General features: G+C 40.0%; 1 protein-coding gene across 3 annotated transcripts in view; it reads right to left on the reverse strand.

The window, feature by feature from the left end:
- The window catches only part of Rabep1 (rabaptin, RAB GTPase binding effector protein 1), a 95,075-nt gene that overhangs the window by 12,038 nt on the left and 69,469 nt on the right, over positions 1–13,568 (reverse strand). For all 3 annotated transcript variants that reach the window (XM_041664735.1, XM_041664734.1, XM_041664733.1), the window contains 2 exons: positions 12,693–12,809; positions 8,900–8,998 (listed from right to left, as the gene is read on the reverse strand). In XM_041664735.1, coding sequence (XP_041520669.1) covers positions 8,900–8,998; positions 12,693–12,809 — 216 coding nt within the window. The remainder of the gene's footprint in view (positions 1–8,899; positions 8,999–12,692; positions 12,810–13,568) is intronic.

Genomic DNA, 13,568 nt, shown 5'->3' on the forward strand with positions numbered 1-13,568 from the left:
CCCAGAACACAGTGGGACCAGAGATCAAGTAAGACTCAGGTGGATAGAAAATTAAAGGTCAGGGCTGGAGAGATGGCTCAGTGGTTAAGAGCACTGACTGCTCTTCCAGAGGTCCTGAGTTCAATTCCCAGCAACCACATGGTGGCTCACAACCATCTGTAATGAGATCTGGCACCCTCTTCTGATATGTGGGCATACATGGAGGCAGAATGTTGTATACTTAATAAATAAATCTTTAAAAAAAAAATTAAAGGTCAGCCTGAGCAACATAAGATTCTGCCTCAAGCCTCTACACCACTCCCTCACCGCCACCCAACACAGAGGGTCCATGCCCTCATTGGCCTGGAACTCACAATATAAACTAGGCTGGTCTTGAATTCAGAGATCTACCTGCCTCTGCTTTACCAGGGATGGGATTAAAGGCATATGCCACCATGCCTAGTTTTCTGTTGATTTTTAATATTCAGTCATTTGTTACAAATGTATATACACACAAGCAGATCACTTTCTCAGGCCATCTTTATTTGTCACCCACTACTGGAAAGTAGGCATTTTTCTGTCTATTAGGAATCCAGAGACAAAGATACATTCCCTGGAGAAGCTTGTGGTAGAAGAGAAAAGTTTAGTGAAAGCCAAAACTGCCCTCACTACAACATGGTGCTATAACAAAAGCTGCTTAGTGAACAATACACAGATGAAGGACACATAAGTAGGAGGAAGAGATTAGCAAAAGACTTAAAGAATATCTCCCAAGGTGGGTGATGAGCAGGCCATATACAAACTTTGGTTATACATTATTGGCTTTACTTTCTTGAGGCTATTTGGTTGTACCTTATGATCACCTCAATCTGTACCTAGCCTAGCACGCATTCTACAATGGCACACATAATAGGCCAAGCAGTGATTTAAATAATACAGTTTCTGTGTGATTGTTTTAGGTCTAAGCTAGCTGGGCAACTGGGAACCAACAAGCTCCCTCTTCCAACAAATTGGCGCCCAATGTGGGTGAACTAAAATCCACTTGAAAACTGAGAAAGCTTAAAAAGGAATTCTAGACACAAAAATACAGAGTTTAACACAGCTTTTCTTTTTTTTTTTTTTTTTTTTTTTTTTTTTTTTTTTTTTTTAGTTTTTCGAGACAGGGTTCTCTGTAGCTTTGGAGCCTGTCCTGGCACTAGCTCTTGTAGACCAGGCTGGCCTCGAACTCACAGAGATCCGCCTGCCTCTGCCTCCCGAGTGCTGGGATTAAAGGCGTGCGCCACCACCGCCCAGCTTAACACAGCTTCTTGCTGTTTGCTGGTGGCTTGCTGCAGCTCCTTTAAAAGAGATTTTCCTGACTCAGCAGCAGAAAAAAAAGCTGCACTGTTTTGAAATGCCTACTTTCTGGGCCGTGCTGACTAGCGCGAACTCTGACTCTTTCTGGAGGTCTGGCTACAGGTCAATTGAGTGGGGTCTGTGAGCAGACTTGCTTAATGGTGACATGGACCGGCTGTGTGCCTAGAGACAGGGCAATGTACATGGCTCTTGGGGTTAGCGAGCAGCTCTGTCATGCTGGACTGTGCAGAGCAAGCAGGTAGTACCATATTTTCCCTAGCAATGACGCGGCTTAAGGTTTTAAGAAGCGCTTAGCATTTTAAGAAGTGCTTAAAGTAAAGAATTACAGATACACAGTAGGACAGATTCAGACATAAAAGACCTCTAAATAGGTCACAGTGTTGGATAAATGTACATAGGCTTGGGAAAGAGAAGAAAAAGAATATAGACAGTTATAAAAAGAAGTAAATATTTTTTTTAAAAAGGTAAAGTATATGAAGAGACAGAATATAGACAGTCATAGATTAAAAGGAGTAAAAAAAATAAGCCATGTAAAGATGGAAAATTTATAGAGAATCTGGATTATGTATATTATTGTGTTATTTTTGAATTTTTTGACTGTGAATGACCTAAGTACAGAGAGACATTTCATTGTATTCATTGTATGGGCTGCTAAGCTAAACCAACATGTATATCATAAATGTATCATGTCATCCAAATTTGGGTCTAAGGATATGCTGCTTTGGAAAAGAGGCTCTTCTCTTGCTTCCACAGAGGATGAGAACATATGGAATGCTTCCAGACTGGTATGGTTTGTTCATGTAACAAGACCCCTCCGAAGGTTGCCATGAACACCCCCCCAAAATTACTATGCCCAACAATCACCAGGAAGCAATATGAAAAAACTATGCCCATATTCCCATATATTGTCTATAAATGTTTGTTTACATTTAAAGGGAAGTATGATATAGATACGAATAATGTGCATCGATATGGATCTTGATTTATTGATACAAATTTAAGGTCAATTTTGTTATATGTATTTCTGATCTTGATTAAGGTACTGTATTTGTGTAGCTCATTAAAAAATGTAATACATAATTAAGAAATATCAATTAATAGATACTCATCTATAATAGTCAAGCTTATAGTCATGTTAGATTTTCTAGATGTATAGAGATATATTTCAATTAGATAGGTATTTTTCAAATCTTTCAGAGACCTTCAGAATATGGCATTTAAAATGTTTTAAGAATTTAGGACTTATCATGACAATGAGACACATTTGCTCCTGGCAGCACCAATCTACTGCAAGAGGAAGATGGGCATCGAAAGGGCTCCTTAGGGGGCTGGAGAGATGGCTCAGAGGTTAAGAGCATTGCCTGCTCTTCCAAAGGTCCTGAGTTCAATTCCCAGCAACCACATGGTGGCTCACAACCATCTGTAATGGGGTCTGGTGCCCTCTTCTGGCCTGCAGGCATACACACAGACAGAATATTGTATACATAACAAATAAATAAATATTTAAAAAAAAAAAAGGGCTCCTTATGGAGTTTGCTAGCCATTTGGGCAAGCAACTACTCTTGCCTAGACTGCTTAACTGAACATGCAGAACCTGCAGAGAAATGACTGCTGAACTTGCCTAAGGGTGAGATGGTCTTTCACGGTTGCTGCTTCATGAAAGAGTCTGCCAGACATTCTACAGGACACAGAAGAAAGTGACTGCTAATATAGGCGGAACTGTCTTTGAAATTTCCTGCTTTGTGGAAAAGTCTGCTGGATACTATGGGGCTGTAGACTGAAGATGGATGCCCCAATGGTACAGAAGAACTTTGGGTGGCTGTCAAGGCAGCGAGATATCTCTGTCAATTCTAGAGTTTTGGGAGTTACTTACAATCCACCTCCTGTTTTCTTAGGTAATATTATATCCTTCTGGAGTCTTTGATAGAGTTGAAGAATTTATAGTTATTATTATAGTTTTCCTTAGTTATGATAAAAGATAAAGTAAATATAAATATTATAACTAATTCTTATTTGATATGTTTTGTTATATGTAATTTTACTATGTTAAAGTTAAAGCCTTCCTTTTTGTTTAAACAGAAAAGGGGAAATGGTGTGGGAGGTCCTTCTGTCTATGTGTTGCTTTTATAAGTTAATGAATAAAGAACTGGCCTATAGAATGGAGGAGGAAGACGGGGTCAGAGAGATGCCATGGAGTGACCAGAGACAGACACTGGAAATTTTACCCAGTAAGCCATTGCCTTGTGGCAATACACAGATTAATGGAAATGGGTTAAATTAATATTAATATAAGAGTTAGCCAATAAAAAGCTAGAGTGAATGGGCCAAGCCGTGATTTAAATAATACAATTTCTGTGTGATTATTTCAGGTCTAAGCTAGCCAAGCGGCTAGGAACCAACAAGCTCCCTCCTCCAACACACACATGCCCTCCCCCTTTGGCTATCATACTCATGGAACACTGCACCCCAAGGAAATGGAATTTCTCTAGGAGCCTCATAATGGAAGAAACATACCACCATGGGTTAATCCAGAAGGAGCTCATCCAGAAACAGATTCCACATAGTTCTGACTTGTCAGACCACCTTATGGTAAGACAAGAGACAACGATAGGTGAGCCCACAACTTTAAAGAAATGACTTAGCTATCTGAGCACATCTCTTGCCTTCAGTTTAAATTTAAACCTCTTGTTAGGAGCATGAGATGGGCTTGGGAGGAGGTGTCACTTGAACTCTTTGTTCGTCCAATGGGGCCATATTAGAGTAGCAGCAAAGGACTAAAAAAAAAACAGCTCCTGGTACAGAGAAGAATCTGTGACCTGCATATGTAAAAGGGGATTGCTCTTTTGTTTCCCAGCTGCCCGGACCCAAATAATCACACAGAAACTATATTAATTACCATACTGTTTGGCTGATCTCTCAGGCATATTTCTGGCTAGCTCTTACATCTTAAATTAAGCCATTTCAGTAATATTGAGTTGGAAGTTTCACCCCAGCCCCTAGCCTGGGAATTGCTCTGGTCTGGACTCCAATTCCCAGCCTGCCAAGCGCTTAGACTCTAACTCCCAGCCTGCCAAGCACTGACCCCTCCCCGGGAAGGGTCAAGACCACTCCCACAGGGTATTTAGGCTTATCCAAAGAAAGGAACATGTGGTCTCTGGGGTTTGTGTGGGCTTCTCTCCCAGCCATGCTGTCCCAGTCCACCCAGGGTCGTGGCATTTATTAAATGTGGACATTTTTGATTTGGTCTAATTGGTTTAATTGGAGTTATTTTGTGTCAGTGGAGAGGTTCTTCTTTAACAATTTCTATCACTCTGTGTATTGCCATGAGGTTGTGGCCTACCAGTAAGGTTCCAGAATGTCCTTCAGTAGCTACACGGCATCTCCTTGACTCTGCCTACTTTCTCTCTGTATCTCTGTTCAGATTTCCAGCCTAGCTTTGCTCTGCTAAGCCACTGGCTGAAACAGCTTTATTCATTAACCAATGGTAATAAAACATATTGCCGGGCGGTGGTGGCGCATGCCTTTAATCCCAGCACTCGGGAGGCAGAGGCAGGCGGATCTCTGTGAGTTCGAGGCCAGCCTGGTCTACAAGAGCTAGTTCCAGGACAGGAACCAAAAGCTACGGAGAAACCCTGTCTCGGAAAAAAAAAAAAAAAACATATTCACAGCATACAGAGGGGAATCCCACATCATGTGTAGAGACCTGTCTCTGTGTGCGTATATGCAAACAAATGTATCTGAGTCTTAAGCAATTCTATTATTATATATACAATGTATATGATTCACATGCATATGCCGCATGTATGCAGAGTTCAGAGGGCAACATTAAGAGTCCTTAAACACTTTCTACCTTAATTCTACCTAAATTTCTTCTTTAAAAAAATTTTTTTGGTTTTATTTTTTTTTTTAAATAATGAACAGGCTCATTTTTTTAAAATAATATTTATTTATTATGTATACAATATTTTGTCTGTGTGTATGCCTGCAGGCCAGAAGAAGGCACCAGACCCCTTTACAGATGGTTGTGAGCCACCATGTGGTTGCTGGGAATTGAACTCAGGACCTTTGGAAGAGCAGGCAATGCTCTTAACCTCTGAGCCATCTCTCCAGCCCTTTGGTTTTATTTTTTAAGATTTATTTACTTATTATGTATACAGTGTTGTGGCATGTATGCCTACATACCAGAACAGGGCACCGAATCCCATTATAAATGGTTGTGAGCCACCATATGGTTGCTGGGAATTGAACTCAGGACCTCTGGAAGAGCAGCCAGTATTCTTAACCTCTGAGCCATCTTCCCAAACCTCTCTACCTAAATTTCAAAGACAGGGTCTCTCACTAAACCTAAAGCTGGCTGGCCAATGAGTTTCAGAGATCAGCACAATCTCTGCACACGCCAATTACTCCCCACCCCTGAATATGGTTACAGAGGCATACCTGCTACCACACAGGTTTTATGTGGGTAACTATGGATCTAAACTGTACAGCAAAAATTTTAGCAATTGAGCCATCCTCCTAACCCAAACTTTTCAATGTTAACTATGTCTTTAATTTAACTATTGAGAATGGCTGGCCAAACTTCACCTGTTAGGGCTGCTAGGACTTAGGTTCTGACCCTAAATCTAGTAACAAATCCACTTAGGAACTAAATATTACCATCCTGTTACCTTCTGCATACAGAAGAAAGAAAAGAACGTGTGTCTTAATTTCTTTTTTACTTAGGACTGTTTGAAAATTTTCTGGCTGTCATCTGCAGAGATCAAGATTATTCTTTCCTGCCTTTTAATTCTTTAACCTGATCAAGACCCCTAGATAGTAGATAGTGACATAATCACAAAGCTGAACTCGAATACTTCTTAGGTCCCATGTACCTTAGGATACTCCCTACCTGGATGTATTCTAAGGGCAGAAACAACCACAAAGAAACAGTGAGCCTATTTAGTGAGTTCGCTGCTAATGGCAATATTTACGTTCTGGAACTATTGTGTCGCTAACTTCACCAAGTAATCACCAATATTGGAACATCCATCATTGTTGTGATAGGACCTGCCCACTAAAGAATTCCATCTGTACAGTATCCTGTCAAAATTCTGACCTCCACTAAATCATGAGGAGACAATCAGATACATTCTACAGAACATTAACCTAAAGCATTCTGAGTGAAACAACCACGTTAAACCATTTAGAAATGTAATTTTTTTTTTTTTTTTTTTGGTTTTTCGAGACAGGGTTTCTCTGTAGCTTTGGAGCCTGTCCTGGAACTAGCTCTTGTAGATCAGGTTGGCCTCAAACTCACAAAGAACTGCCTGCCTCTGCCTCCCAAGTGCTGGGATCAAAGGCATGCGCCACCACCGCCTGGCATTTTTAAGAGATGGGGTATTGTACTATGTTAATTTAAAAAAGACTAAAATGACCAAAAAAATGTAATATATGATTTCTGATTGGTTCTTGGGTTTCAAAATGAAAGTTAAAAATTATAATTATTGGGGCAGGAGAGTTGGCTCAGCAGTTAAGAGCACTGGCTGCTCTTCCAGAGATCCCGAGTTCAATTCCCAGCAACTACATGGTGGTTCACAAGCATCCATAATGAGATCTGGTACCCTCTTCTAGCCTGCAGGGATACATGAAGGCATAACACTGTATACATAATAAATAAACAAAAATCTTTTAAAAATTTTTGGGGGACAACTGGTTAATCAAAGGATGTAAAAAGAATATTCTAGTCACAGAGAACACCTTCACTCCTAGGAAACACAAGCTTGGGAACATCACAGTATCTACACTTTAGTTTCCAAGAGTCTATCACAAATCAGACATGTATGTTGTGGAATAAAGCTCTTGTACCCTGCAAAGATTGGTCACTCGTATTAGTTTAATAAAATGCTGACTGGCTAATAGAAGGAAGTAAAAGCTGGGTGACCAGGCTAAGGGAATTCTGGGAAGAGGAAAGGCAGAGACGCAGTTGTCAGCCAGACACAGAAGAAGGAAGATAAGAATGCCTTACTGAGTAAGGTACCAAGCCACGTGGCTAAACACAGACAAAAATTATGAGTTAATTTAAGTTGTAAGAGTTAGCTAATAATAAGCCTGAGTTAAGAGGCCAAACAGATTATAATTAATATAAGCCTCTATGATTTTCTTTGGGACTGAATGGCTGTGGGATCAGGCAGGACAAAAACTTCCATCTACACATACAACATGCACAAAATATACCTACATGCAAAGTGAGACAGAAAGAGACTAATGCAGCAGAATTTCAGCAACTGCTGAATTGAAGCAATAGTCTTAAGCAATACTGTGGTATGTATGATGTGAATGTACATAGACATGCTACGGCATGTGTATGGAGATCAGAGGACAACATCTGGAGTAGGTTCTCTCTTTCCACTGTGGGTCAGATGTCAGGCCTATATAGCAAGCTCTCTCAGCTGAAATGGCAGTCTTTCAAAAGTTAATTCCACAACTTCCTGCAAGCGTGAAGCTTCTAAAAATGCAAAGGTGGAAATGCTAAGGTGCCCAAGACCTACCACAGTCACTCTGTAGGAGCCTAAGACACTAGGTTCCTCTTTCACAACATAAGAACCATTCATGATAATTTTGAGAAAATTAAATGCTCAAAAAGTTTCAGTCTGAATCCCATCAATTCTCCAATGTCACCTATACACACTATTTTTAATGGAATCAACTTCCACAGAGGCAAATGGGCTATAAAAGATAAAAAGAAAAAAGATGTGAGAAACAACTCCATGAAGCTTTTTCAGAATTTAACAACTATGATTTTGTCTTCTCTACTTAAATAAACAATGTGAACTTCCCATCCATAATTAAGATCTGAGGATTCCCATGGACCAGATATAGGGTCCAAGGACTGGCTGAGTTGCCATTCAGGCACTGGTTGAATGTCAATCAAAAACAAATACAACCATCCCACCTGTAATCTTCTGATATTTAGAACTGTGGCCCCTGTGAAAGCTCTGTAGTATCCAGAAAGAACAACTCTGCCCCGACCATTAGATAGAGTCATCCGATACAGCCAGCCTAGCAGGAAAGGAGACCCAAGCCTCAGAACTACACAAGGTTTCTGGTGGCCGCTGCTCATCAAGTTCTGCTTCCATCCCTCATATCTAATGACCTCCTGAAAGATCTCCAGAGCTACAACAAATATATAAATTCTGGGAAATTAATAAGGTTATTCTAAATAAATAAACTGCCCAGGAAAAACACACAAGTATTCAAAAAAAAAAAAAGCTGTGTGAGCTGAAGATGACAATTATCTCTATCCTCTTAGCTTGCATTTTAAACTGAAAGTTAAATACTGGTCTATCACAGTTTACTCTGGTTAGGTTTCTGAGTCAGGAAAGGTAAAGATGAAATGGAGTAGGATGAGCTCTGCTTAGAAAGAATGATGTCTGCACACTATTTTAGCATTACAAATGTTCTGTAGGCCTGGAGTATATAACCGTAGCTACTTTGAGCAAGGCAATAGTCATACTAAAGATAATTTTGAGAAAGAAAAAGCAGGAATAAGGGCAGCATATGACATGTATTTCAAACACTGACTTACCATCTGTTCCTGAACATCCCTCTTTGCTTGAGAAAAGCTCTGTTGTAACTCTTCAAGTAAGCCCTCGGAGGCTTGAGCTCTTATGACAAGTGCAGATATCTGAACAGAAGATGCACACATGAAAACAAACAGTTACAAATTCGCTATATGAAGCTGCCCTGAGTCCCACTACTCCACAGAAAATCCAGAGGAACCACTCATTTTTCACTCAACTAATGTGTGCCCTTGCTATATGGCAAGACTTCTGGGTACCCCAAGGCATTAGGGAAGCTTAAGTCACATGCCGACTCACACCAACAAACAATAGCAATTGGTTCTGGGAATGATGAGAACCCACAGGACATAGGTAAGAATGTATTTTTAAGAAGTTAAAACAAACAAACAAACATACAAAAAAAACAACCCTAGAAGCCTGGGGCTTAAGCAAAGGGGAAGCAATGGGGAAAAAAGAGTGGACTCCTGCAAGCTGTCCTGTGATCAGCACACAAGGCCATGGCCATACATATATACATGTATGGCACGTGTGTGTGCACACATAAATAAATGTAATCTTTAAAATGAAGGAAGGTGAGAAAGAAAAGAGCAGCACACCTTGAAAGGATGAATGAATCTTTTATGAGTTGGTTATGATCTTCTAAGGTAGGTACTAAAGAGTGATTAATAACACTTAACTCTGAACTGTTCTGAATTAGTGTTAATATTCCTGGGGAAGGGATTATTAAAACTGATCATTCACACACAAAAACTAATAGAAATAATTTTGTCTAGACATTAAAAACAAACAACAACGAAAAAAAGCAAAAAAATAATTTTGTTTCTAATAATGACATATAGAGTGATGTGAACAAAACTACTGACAATTACGCTGTATAAAAATATAAAATGTAGCCGGGCGGTGGTGGCGCACGCCTTTAATCCCAGCACTCGGGAGGCAGAGGCAGGCGGATCTCTGTGAGTTCAAGACCAGCCTGGTCTACAAGAGCTAGTTCCAGGACAGGCTCCAAAACCACAGAGAAACCCTGTCTCGAAAAACCAAAAAAAAAAAAAATATATATATATATATATATATATATATATATATAATGTATCTTTTCAAAAGATTTTAGTTGTATTTTTAATTATGTGTATATGTGTATGTCTGAGTTTGGACTTGGGCATGTGAGTGCACTATCTTCAAAAGCCAGAAGAGTGCATCGGATCTCTAGAGCTGGAGTTAGAGGCCACTGTCGGTGGCCAGACATGGATGCTGAGAACTGAATTTAGGACTTCTACATGAGCATTTCTCCGACCCAAAACTGCATCTCTTTGAAGACACTGGACAACTAATACAGAGTATGGGGCCTGGTGTCTGAAACAACTCTCTAAAAGTACAAATTCTACAATAGCTGTGACACAGCAGAGCAGGGCATCTGAGAGCCAACGAGGATGGCAAAAGAAAGAAATCGGGATGCACCAAGAGAACACCTGGTAAACTAGATCCACAAGGACCATATTCTTAGGAAAATGAACACTTTAAAATAATCTAACCTTCAAAACTTTATGCAATCTCAGTTTCTGTAACTGCATAAAATGATGCAGGACCGTGAGTATCACTAGTTACCTGCCTCTCATAAGTAAATGCCCTTGAACTTTCAGCTTTGTCTCAACCACCCAAGTACTGGTATTAGAAGGCTATACCACCACACCTGTAGTAAGAGGAATGAGCCAAGGGCCTCCCTCGTGCATGCTAGGCAAGGACTCTACCCACTGAGCTACATCCCCAGGCCCAGTCCATTCATTATTCATTTTTTAGATTTATTTATTTATTTATTATGTATACAGTGTTCTATCTACAAGACAGAAGAAGGCACCAGATCTCATTTCAGCTGGTTGTGAGCCAGCATGTGGTTGCTGGGAATTGAACTCAGAATCTCTAGAAGAGAACCCAGTGCTCTTAACTGCTGAGGCATCTCTCTAGCCCCTCATTACTCATTTTTATAGAATATACAGCATCTAACACAAATACACAAGGGAATGGCTTTGTAAGAAACCAGACAATAGATACAGGTCTTCAGTGGTAAAGATACATGAGCTATTAGCTACTGAATCGCCTTATTCAAAGGCTTAAATGACAAGATGTGGAATTATCAGAGAACTAGGGATAATAAATAATAACCAATATTAAATAATAAATGGAAAAGATCAATTACCTAAGCAATGGATAGCTTTACAGAGAAGTAAACATTTAAAGAAAAATAACTGAACTAAAAGATGGACTTGAAGAAACAAAAGACAAAATATGGAAAATACATTTATGAAAAGTCTCAAGAATAAAGAAAAAGTATTTTTTAAAAAATAAAATTAAAGCCGGGCGGTGGTGGCGCACGCCTTTAATCCCAGCACTCGGGAGGCAGAGGCAGGCGGATCTCTATGAGTTCGAGACCAGCCTGGTCTATAGAGCTAGTTCCAGGACAGGCTCCAAAGCCACAGAGAAACCCTGTCTCAAAAAACCAAAATAAATAAATAAATAAATAAATTAAATTAAATTTAAAAAGGCATATAGAAGTACAGAAGTCTAACTACACATAAATATTTGAACAACTAATGGCCGGGGAAGACAGCTAGAAGAGCTGAAGGGTAAGCCAATGAGACCACCTCCCAGTCTCTCTCACCATGTCTCCCTGTGCCAAGAGAAGTCTGTCCATGCATCCACCAACAGACATGTAAGAATCTTCACAGAAAATTCCCCATTGTCAACAACTAGACACACCTAGGTATCTCTCAAATTCTGTTCTGATAAATAGTGGTATAGTTAGATACAATTTTTGCCAGGCGTGGTGATGCATGCCTTTAATCTCAGCACTGTGGAGTTGATTTCTGTGAGTTCAAGGCCACCCTGGTCTATAGAATGAGTTCCAGTACAGTCAGGGCCATGTAGAGAGACCCTGTCTCAATAATGCAAAAATTATAATAATTGTAATAGAGGAGGAGAGCAGGTGGTGGTGGAACCAGGACTGAACTCAAGCTCAGTGGCAAACACCTTTACTCACTGAGCAATCTTGCCAGCCCTTGTTTTAGTTTTTGAGACAAGGTCTCAAACAGCCAGACTAGCCTCCAATTCCATAACTAAGGATGGCCTTGAACTTCTAACCTTCTTGCCCCTACCTCCCAAGTGATGAGATAAGAGGTATGTACCATCACCCCCTAGTTTATAAAGTGCTATGGACCAAAGTCAATGTTTAATAAATACTAGACAAGCACTGTACCAACTGAGCTACCGTCCCAGCCAGCAAGTCCTGGCTTCTTGTCAGTGAGGTTCTTGTGCACCGAGGAAAACAAAGGAAACACAAAAAAGAAATGTTGGAGCCCTCAAATACCTTAGAAATGCATTAAACACATTAACTGATTATTTCAAAAGAAAAACCCTGAATAATAGATAACAAGATGCTGTAGAAACGGCTCAGCAGTTAAGAAACATGCTGCTCTTGCAGAGGACCTGAGTTTGATTCCCAGTACCCACACGGTGCTCACAGTTATCCATGTAACTCCAATTCCAGGGGATCTGACCCCTTCTTCTGACCTTCCAGGGGATCACGCATGCATGTGGTAGACATGCATACATGCAGGCAAAACACTCATACACATTTAAAATATAAGTAAATAATCCTTTTTTAAAAAACAGACAGATCAGTAAACACTTTTTATCAAGAGAAAATAAAACCACCAAATCTTCAAAGCAAAAGAAATAAAATAACTATACTTATTGAATTTTTAAATTTTATAACAAGCTAGTTATCTCTCATGCATCACTCACCTGGTGGCTTGAGTCCTCAGTGCTCTGTTTGATAAAGTCCTCTAGCTCCTGTTTCTCTTTCATTGTCTTCTCTAGCTGGTCATTGGCTTGCCTTAGCATGACCTGCAGCTTTTTCACCTATATATTTTAAAAAGTCAACAAGAAGGAAGCAGTTGAGATTTTTAAAATATTTATTATGTAGAGTGTTCTGCCTGCATGTATGCCTGCCCGCCAGAAGAGGGCACCAGATCTCATTACAGATGCCTCATTACACATGAGCCATCATGTGGTTTGCTGGGAATTGAACTCAGGACCTCTGGAAAAGCAGCCAGTGCTCTTAACCTCTGTGCCATCTCTCCATCCCTGCTGTTTTTTCTTTCTTTCTTTTTTTTTTTTTTTACAGAGGCACTAGGAGTTAATTCCAGGGCCTCATGCACTCTAGGTAATGGCTCTACTGCTGTGCTACACCCACAGCCCACAACTTTTTCTAAATTAAAAATAAATAACTCCAAAATATTTTTGAGAAGTGTCATACACTTGTTAATTCAGAAAGAAACGAATGACCTCAAGAGCTACACTATGCTCTACAGTTAGCAACAGCTTTTTCCCATACATAATCTCATTTAAAAACCTCTTTTCTGCTAGGCCCTCTAGGATCTAGAAATGGCCTCTCTGTCTACTTTATCCCCTGCCTCTGATCTTCAAGTCTCATGAACCCTATAAATTTTATAAAAGTGAAGTTACAACAATTTTCCTACTTGAAAGCAATAATGCCTCCAAAGTTGCTAGGCTTAAACTCGATCCCCTCTCCTCACTGGTCTCCCCTGGCCTTCTTTGCAGCTCCTTTTCCCACTAGCTTATAAACTCCCATACCAGTGACGTGTCCTGGAACATGTT

This window comes from Microtus oregoni, unplaced genomic scaffold (assembly GCF_018167655.1).
Source record: "Microtus oregoni isolate MIOR12 unplaced genomic scaffold, Mior012 000015F_ref0000493, whole genome shotgun sequence".
In the NCBI taxonomy this organism is placed as follows: Eukaryota; Metazoa; Chordata; class Mammalia; order Rodentia; family Cricetidae; genus Microtus; species Microtus oregoni.